The sequence below is a fragment of the Glycine max genome, chromosome 6 (genome assembly GCF_000004515.6).
Source record: "Glycine max cultivar Williams 82 chromosome 6, Glycine_max_v4.0, whole genome shotgun sequence".
Classification (NCBI taxonomy): Eukaryota; Viridiplantae; Streptophyta; class Magnoliopsida; order Fabales; family Fabaceae; genus Glycine; species Glycine max.
The window spans coordinates 13,757,283-13,766,866 of record NC_038242.2 but is presented as its reverse complement, the minus strand read 5'-3'; the positions used below and the strand labels follow the sequence as shown (position 1 = coordinate 13,766,866).

General features: G+C 37.3%; 1 protein-coding gene across 1 annotated transcript; it reads right to left on the bottom strand.

The window, feature by feature from the left end:
* Positions 1 to 5,015: 5,015 nt before the first annotated feature.
* On the bottom strand, positions 5,016 to 6,305 carry LOC102661364 (protein bicaudal C homolog 1). Its single transcript, XM_006581783.4, has 2 exons — positions 5,250 to 6,305; positions 5,016 to 5,118 (listed from the first exon to the last, which is right to left on the bottom strand). The coding sequence occupies exon 1, from the start codon at positions 6,110 to 6,112 to the stop codon at positions 5,324 to 5,326; it is 789 nt and encodes a 262-aa protein (XP_006581846.1). The 5' UTR covers positions 6,113 to 6,305; the 3' UTR covers positions 5,016 to 5,118; positions 5,250 to 5,323.
* Positions 6,306 to 9,584: the final 3,279 nt, after the last annotated feature.

Genomic DNA, 9,584 nt, shown 5'->3' with positions numbered 1-9,584 from the left:
AGGCCAAAGGAAGTGAAATCTTATTTCTCTCCTCTTTCAAGGAAATCAAAGTGCACTAGAGAGAAGTTCTTATGGAGAAAGGTACGAGTCTTCCTATGGAGAAAGGTACACATCATTATCTATTGTTGTTTATTGATTGTTTGTGAGAACCATAGGTTTCAAGATCCTGTTGTTTCCTATCATTGATAATCTAGGAAACCCCTTAAGAATTTTTACACATAAGACCCAAATTTTGTGGGTAATTATCTCTTTAATATAGGATATAACTAACATGTATGAAATTTAATTGAAGAAATGATTATAAAATGTTTACAGAAAGATATATGTTTATTTTAATTTATTTGTATTAGACATGCTACACAATTTTCATAGCCTTCTTCAGTAAACTCAAAGGTACACAGACTACAGACAATTGGCTTGTTTCTTCCCTGGAATAGATATGATGAATGCAAGAATGAAGGATGGGAGTGGCAATCTATCTTTTGTGCTTGGACCCATCTCAAACAGGCTTTCCATTATAGGGTTGGTAAAGGTGAGCTCTCCTTATTTTATGCACATTGGCTGGATGAGGGACCTTACGTGCAAATTTGTGATACTCGACTGCGTGTAAAAGATCGATGTTCTTGTGAAGCAGAAGATGTTATGTACTATTCTTGATGGTGACACGGAGGATACTCTTGTTTGAAGAGGAGAACATCACTCACCTCCTCGGCTTACCCTGATATCAATCCTGACTTCTACAACCTAGTTGGCCCAAACAGCTTCGTCAAGACAACCACATCCTCTTTGCTTGTACGTGCTGGTTCATTCTTGTGGATGTCTCATCAATCTTATTCGTGGTCTCTTAGCAAGACCCACCTTGAGAGAAGGAAATCAATGTGCTAAGCACGGAGCCTCTTCAGATGTTTGTCTTCTTATTTGGGATTTTTGCCCTACAACTATCTCTAGTGCCCTACTAGCTGATGCCATGCGAATTTCTTTTGCTTGGAATTAGTGTTTGTTTTCTTTATTTTTCTGAAGGATAAAAAAAAAATTCCTTCATTTTTTTATCATTCAGAAAATTACAAAAATTAAGCTAGATTCTAACAAAGCTTAAACCTTGACTGTCAGCTAATAACAAGAGACTCATTTGAGTAGGAAAAACATTCCAACTAATCCATTTGTTGCTTGAACTGGATCCATGTTTAGCTAACTAATTAGCACATTGGTTTCCCTCCCTTAAAGTATGATAAGCCATCATAGAATCCGTCTCGCAAATGATGTTCCTAAAACCTGCATTCCAAGCTGATTTCAAGCCGTGGTAGATTGCGAGAAGCTCAGCGTTCATATTGGTGGAGAGGAGAAACCACGGCAACTGAGAAATCCAGCTTCCAAATCCTGTTATTGTCTCTGATCAAGCCCTCAAACCCAGAATTTGAAACATAAACTAAATTTAATTTTTTGTTCTACATAAATTAAAGATCAAATTGATTTGCATGTTTGTAAACTATTTAACAATTTTTAATTAGGTCTTTAATTTTTTTTTTCGATTGAGTTTCTAAACTTGTATTTATTTTATAATTAGGTCCAGCAGGGGCCTAACTAGTATCATATTATAAGAAAAAATTATGAAAATAATTATAACAAGACATACCATTAACTACGTGAGTAATTATTGTGTAATTACAATATTTATACGTAAAACAAAAAAATATATTGAAATAATAAACAAAATTATTTCCAAATGTGTTGAAGTTATTTTAATAATATCCCAAACTTTTGATTGGTTGTGGATTGAATTTTTTTTTTTACAAAAATAGATAAAAGTATAAACTATCTACCTAAAAGGTGTAATTTGAAAACTATTCAGAGAACATAAGTGATTTTGACTTTTTGTATTGGTTATAACTATAGTTATATAAAAATTCAGTTTTTCTAAATCAGCTGAAGATATAATCGATGCAAAAAAGCAAAATGATCCATACCCCATAAATAATTTTCAAACTACATCTTACCTTTTGTGGAAATAGTTTTTAGTTTTACCTATTTTTGTAAAAAAAAAAAAAAAGTCTCGATATTGAGTGCTCATGCTTGAATTATCTTAATTTTAATTTTTTTTATCGTAACATGATAAAGACTATTAAAGAGAATCCAAATTCCTTTTCTATGATGAAAGCGTTAAGTTCAAGTCACCAGTCTAGTCTTTTCCTTGCGACGTTGGATATGGCAGTAGATGATAAATAATGGGTTCTTTGCAGAATATCAGTGAACTGTAGACTTGGCTTTTAGAAAGGTTCATCTAGGGTGAGAGTATGTAATCAATCTTGTATCGTTTGGTGAGCATGCATTGGATGAGTTTAAATACTCGTGGGTTTCACTGGGGTGCTTCCATTTGGTTATCAAGCATTTATTTGCTTAGACTTGTAAATGCTACTATTTCTGTATTTCTTTATGGGTACATCCAGTACCCCATTTAATATAATCCTATTTTTGCTGATAAAAAAAGAAAAAAGAAAGAAAGGTTCATCTGGAAACCTACTTCCCCTCCAAAACTCTAATCCTCCTTGTTGTGGTGTCACTTGGTAAGCTGTATTTGAAAAGCCGTTACACTCCCCTGCAGGCTCCAGTAGTTATGTTTTGTCTTGGACTAGAAGCCTTTTTAGAATTGGATCTTATGTCAATTTAGTCAATACACAGATTTTAGCTCTCAAATGCAAGTAGAAAGTTATTTCATATAATTTCTGGACATTTGAATTCTGCACCTCCTTACTTGTATCTTACACCTCTCATTTTATGTATATGGACAAAAATAGTCCTTTCACTACAAACTCCTGTTCTGGAATGATTATTCTAAAAGATAATTTTTACCTTCCAGAATAGTCATTCTAGAATAGTTTTGGAACACTTATTTTATTTTAAAAATGTCATTCCAAAATAATTTTTGAAAAGGTCATTCTAAAATAGGATAATACAAAACTATTTCAAAATAAAAATAAGTATTCCAAAACTATTCTTGATGGTAAAATTTACCTTCCAAAATAACCATTCCAAAATAAAGTACTCCAAAACTATTCCAAAATAACATTTTCCTAAGCCAAAAATTCACTTGAATAGTCATTCCAGATTTATTGTTCCACAACATATGTCGCTCCTCACACCAAAAACCCATCCCTATACTAGAAACCTGAAACTCATCCAAACCCATAGATGGCGACACACAAATGAAGGAGGGGGAAGGTGGGGTCATGAGGAGGGTGCAAGGGTTTGCACAATGGACAACGAGGTTGCTACCATTGCAAGAGTGTGAAGGAGGTGGCACAATGTGGAGGGCGAGGTCACAATCAGGTGAAGGAGGTATCATCGCAACACGGTTATGCTTGTGAGGGAGGTGCCATTGCAGGTCTTCGAGCTGCGATTAGTCTATTAGTCTAAGGGAGATGTTAGGATATTTTAATCATTTCAAATATTTATGGAGGTAGAGGATACAATATGGAAGGGATAGGATTTAAATCCCTAATTCTGATTTTCACATTTTTAACGCAAGTTTTGGGCTTTTGACGCAAAACTACCAAATACATGATGATAAGAGTGGGGAAAAAAAAAAAAAAAAGTGGCTTTCACGTTAAAAACATCAGGGAAATTTGCATTGAAAATGACTTTCGTGTATGTCATTTGTCTTCGTTCATCCAGCAATAGTCACAGGTGCCATCATTTTGCAGCAGAAGTATGCAAAGCTATTACAGCTTTCAGTGTTCAGCTGCGTCTTGGGCCCTATACAAAGCAAATTCTTCTGGGGATTTCCGGGCAAAGCAGGGTACTAAGGACACGACAACCTTGAAGTTATGAAATGACCACCCACTGTGGAGTTACTACCACTTCATTTGTTTTTGTTCCTTTCAGTTTTTCCGGTATAGCCCCCAAAAATTCAATACTAGTAATTTCATTGATTTGAGAAGTTGCAATATTGATGTCCATAATATGGAAAGAAATCTAAGACAAAAGGAGAGGTGGGACAATTCGATACGTACCTCAATAACCAACCATAACGAAATCATAATGACTAGACGCTAGTACATAATTTTCCATCTACCTAGCAGATGCTTACTATTCATAATCATTGATGCAATCATTAAACATGCATTCTTCCTTCATTAGTCAATCAGTTATTAACCTTGGGATGACTATAAGCCTTAAAATCCCTTTCTCACCGTTGATCAATCAGTTATTGATCTGGCAATAATCTGCAAGAGAAAATGCTTTGGTCTGCCACGGCACATTGCAGTTAGCAGAAAAAAGGACGGCTGAAAAGGTATTTCTTGGCATTATTCTATAAAGGGAAGAAGACACTTTATTCCTTTAGTAAGCATGATCGTATCAATTGAGCTTAAGTTTCATACCTCAAACTTAATCAACGATTATCAAAATTATCCATCACCTAAGTAGTTCAACATGAGTGACTCTTATAAGATCTTATCAAAACATACACAGCAGAAAAATGCACTCAACTTCAGCCGTACCAAGAAATAGCAAGCCACTCGGACCTAATGACACATTTTATTTTTCCGCCTAACCAAAATAATCCAACAGCTAACAAATCTGCCACTCTAGTCCATCATTATATACTTAAGACAACCAAGAGCCTTTCCAAAAAAAACTTAAGACAACCAAGACTGTACGCTCTGTATTATCACTGCTCTGGCCAACAACATTATTCACTGACCATTACTACTAGAAGTACGCTCTGCTTAAGAAAGAGAAAACAGTGCAATCTATCCTCAAAACATTGAACACGAAATGCAATCTATCCTCATACCATTCAACACCCATTAATGATCCATCCACCCATTAATGTTACCAAATGATGATGCAAGGAGATATAAGGTGGGTTGGATAGTTAAGGAAGAAATGAAAGGGGAAAAGAATGCGGGTTCGATATGATGATGCAAAACAAACAAAAACAAAAAATGGCCGACATCGATTACTATCAGAACAACAGAGCATATCAACAAATACAAAAAGGCCAAGAGAGCCAGAAATTACCAACATAAAAAAACAGCACTTCTCTTTTATTAGAACCAAAACCTTTCTATTGTTTTCCCCCTTCTCATGATTAGTCTTTCTGCCTTGTCAACCATAAATCTAAAATTACACGACAAAAAAGCAATAGTAGAAAGAACAAAATTAGCAGCTATATAAACAAAAGGACGTTTATGATTCCAAAATAAGAACCTAACGATTGAAAAAGCCTAACAAGTTATGTGAGAACATACTCTACAACTTCATCAGAGTTCATTCAGACATGCATCTTAATTCGCAATGGCTGAGAAATTCTTCAGAACTCAACTCAGGAGAACCCTTTCCCAAGCTTCTGAATCGCACAAAACATTTTCCTCCTCGACCCAACAGCACTAATCCCCATATCCTTAAGATCCTCTAACGTTAACAAGGGCAAAACCTCGTCATCAACCTCGTGAATTTCGAAAACGGGAGCGTAACGACCTAACCCTAATCCATTGAGCCAAACCCTAACACCGTCTCCGCTTCCAGAATTACCATTTCTTTCGTGGTAATGCTGCACCTCTCGTTCTTCGTCCACGCCCAAATTCTCCATGATAGGGCTATGCTCCTCCCTCATGGGGCTTTCGGAGTGTTCGGCGGAGAAGTCTCGGTGGTGGTAACCGTCTTCGTCGACGATGATGTCGTCATCGTCGTCTTCGCCGCCGTCGATTCGCGAAATCCAATTCGATCTGATACGCTTAGCGCCGCCGCCGCGCTTCTTGGAGTCCTTCACCTTCCAGCTTCCGATTAGAACGCTATCCACGTTGCCGTCGCTCTCTAGGGTTTCGCCTAACTCGGCGACGGCGGCGGCAGGGGTGAGGTTCGTGAGGGGGCGGATCTTGGAGGGCCTGGCGGCGGCGGCGGCGGAGGAGGAGTGGCGGGGGTGGTCGAAGGCGAGGCGCCACGTTTTCGCGGCGGCGCGGCGGGGGTGGGAGTCGTAGGGCTGGTCGCCGATGTCGCCCAATCGGACACTCGGCCGCCGTTGCCGCTTCGATCCGATGGGCTCCGAGGAATTCGCCGTCGTTGCTGGGGCTCCGCCGTTGAGCTGCGCCTCCGGCGCCGGGAGCTCTGCCATTCTGTTGCGACTCCGGCGAAGGGTTGTTGTTAGGGTCTGTTGGGTTCGGAAGAGGGATTTAATCGGGGATTGTGGGAAAGAGAGAATAAGGAGGAGAGTGGAGTGAGTGACCGAAGCGATAGGAGTCCGCAGTGTTTATGTGTTTTGTGTAGAAGATCCCCTACCATTCTTGGCGCCATCTAGAGCTGCTGGTCAAAGAATTTCGCCCGTTAGATTACATGACTTCGATTTTGTATGTGTTTTACATTAATTTTTATTATTATTTATTTTTTACTTTGTAGCTTCTCTCTTTTTATAGCTTCAATTTTAAACAAAATAAAATAAAATCTCTCTCTCTCTCTCTCTATGCAATGTTGTTTTCACACAGTGAAAGTCATCATGTAACTAAAGTTTTAAAGTCATGCATGGTGAAGAGTTTTGTATTATAGTTTGAGTCCAATTGTAATGAAGAGATTATTTTGGTGCAAAAAGGAAAATGAGAGAGTTCAATAGGTGGTAGCGATCTTGGAGGTTATGATAATTTATTATTTTTCGGTGACCAACATTACAAACCAAAGAGAGAAAGAGAGAAGAGTTTAATTTATTTTTTTCAAAATTGGGAGCAACGAAGAGAGAGAAGCAACAGAGTGGACAAAAATTAATGTAGAAGACATGACAAAATCAAGATTGTGCGCATAATCTAATAGACAAGTTGGCACCTATTATGGGAGAGGATCTGAATCTGAAGAGAAAGGAATGGATAATAATTAAATCAATAAAACTCATATGATATCAATGTAATTATTATATGAGGAAGAGGAGTAAGAGAATATTTTTACAAATGACAGAACCCACTAATAAGCAACCAGTTTTGTTAAATTCTACTCTCTCTTTACCCAGAAATATTTCTAAAACTCTTTCGGAGAAAATAGAGAATCTTATGGAATATTCTTATATTCCAAAAGATGCTCAAATCTCTCAGTCACTAAATCCCTTGTTGAACCCCTACAACATATTTAAAAGACATCGTTACTCTTTAAGATCTATTATCAGTTTAATCACCACTAGAAGACCCCATATGAAAGAATATGTCCAATCTTCAAGAATGGACCAGTGCTCTCTAACTGCTACTTCTGAGGAGCAATATGTTAATATTGAGATTCCTGAACAATTGATCAGAGGTTGGCAACACCAAGGATATACTCATCTTCACTATGGAGCAATTAGACTGCTACTATCCTTACATGGCAGAAGAGAACTACCTGTGACCGTCAGAGTCTCTTTATTAGACTCTAGTTACATCCACTATGAAAATGTCGTGATCAGAACTGTATTAGCTACCCTCCATGATGGAAGTTTAGTTCTCACCATCTTCCCAAATTACAATGTCAGTTTGAGAGATCCCATTCTTTTGCAAAGGATGAAAGTTCAAATCCAGATCACTGGAGCTGAACAAGTATCTGAAGCTCATTCTGCTACCCTACATCATCATATCATATATAGATTACAGAACCATGTTGTTAATCTATCTATGCCTACTAGCCATGATAATGCTCTCTTTATCCTGGCTAATAATCAGGAAGAAACCATATCTATTGTCCAGATCCCCATAAACATTTCTAGAAAAGAGCTCTAGGAGCTGATCCCTCTTCAATGGGTGACTAGTTATGAGAAGCTCAGAGAGAATACTAAACCTCTTAGTACCTCTCAGGCCACTTTCAGAAGATTTGTAGATGGGCTTGTGACCACAACCTTCAAGAGATCAAATGAAGCCAGTAGTAGAAACTCTTCAGAAGTTTTTCATTCTTTAATGATAAAACCTAAGGTCAAAGAAGATAGTAGGATGCCGATATTTGTAGTCAAGGCAGATGGAAAAGTGATATATTCAGATAAAGTAAATGGACACTTTATTTGGGATGTTGCTCCTGAAATGTGTGATTCGGAATGCTCCTACGATGACCATGATGAAGACACGAATGATGAAGATGAAGGTGAAAGTAGATGAAAGCTAGAACCCAAGCCCTGTAAACCACCTCCACCACCACAAAGAAGAAGTGATCCAGAAAATGGACATGGACGGGAATAAAGAAGAAATATCCAAAAGACCCTTCTTGGAAGGAGAAAAGGATGACATAAATTCTTGGATGGAATCATCTATCTTTGAAGATCCCTGAAGCACCTATATCTTGCATGATGTTTTCTTCCACATCCTATGATCAAGAGTTTCCATCTCTTGATAGAAAGACAAACCCAGTGACAAAAATTTCAACTAAGTCTCACATAATTCCTACAGAAGTAGGACCAAAAGGGAAGCTTAAATCTCTTAGCCAAGCTGAAGAAGTCTTAAACTGGCAGGCAGATAATGCTAGAGCCCAAAATCATCTCTTGAAGAAGATAAATGAGAAGATTGACAAGATCTATACCCAAGTACGCACAAATGATGAAAGGTTACAATATTTGTCTGAAAGGATGAAGAAGCAATATCATCAACTTTCCAAAGAAATTTCTTATCTTGAAGAAGAATGGAGAAAACCCATTTTTGGAGCGATTTCAAACGCCAAAGAAAGAGAAATAAGGAGGTTTAAAGCCCAAGTTCAGGATTTGGATCGATACATAAAGTTAAAGATGATAGAAAAACAAAAATTTGTTAGATCCTTACTCCTTTTTAGCCCCCTCCTTCTCCTACTTGCTATTCTCCATTCTAGAATCCTCCAGATTATTTTTCCCAAAGCTAGTTCATCACGGTCTTTACCTACAACTTCTGCCTATAAGAAAAAATCAGAACTACCAAAGAAAAAACCTGTAAAATTAAATATCTCTTCCTAAGAGTCAGCTGAATCTCCCACAAAATTAGAAGATACTTTAAAAAGAAAGATCCACATGATTTTCAAGATTTTCAGGATCTTTATTCTCAGTTATCAATTAGAGAAAAACCAGAAACTTCAGAAGAATCTAATGAAACTAAGACAAAATATTTAAAGAACAATCTGAAGAATCTTCAACAGAAGCAGAAAAGTCTTATTCTAATGAAGAAGAAAAAGTTGGGCATATGCGCATCTCAAACATTTTGATGGCTCGATCCACGGAAGAACCATTCTATGACTCTCCCGTAGAAGAAGAACCATTGATCTCAAGAAGTTCATCCTCCAAATTCATGAAAGATGTAGATCCTTACAAAGTAATTGAAGAATTTTCTCGTCGGATGACGGGAACCCTGAATGAATGGTAACACAATCTAGGAGTTGTTCGTCAAAACCAGTTCCATGAATTGGGATCTACTACAGCTGTTTTAGGACCTCTTCATAAGAAATTTATTGGAGAAGGAAAAATCATTGAAAGAAAAATCAGGCAAGAATTCTTTGAGATGAGGTGTTGTTCGTTAAAAATAAAAGATTTGGACAGACACTTCCAAAGAATGAATCAGAGATTTTATCTTCTCAATGATCTCAATGATTCTAGTCTGAAAAATACTTGTGTGGCTTCAATACCAGAA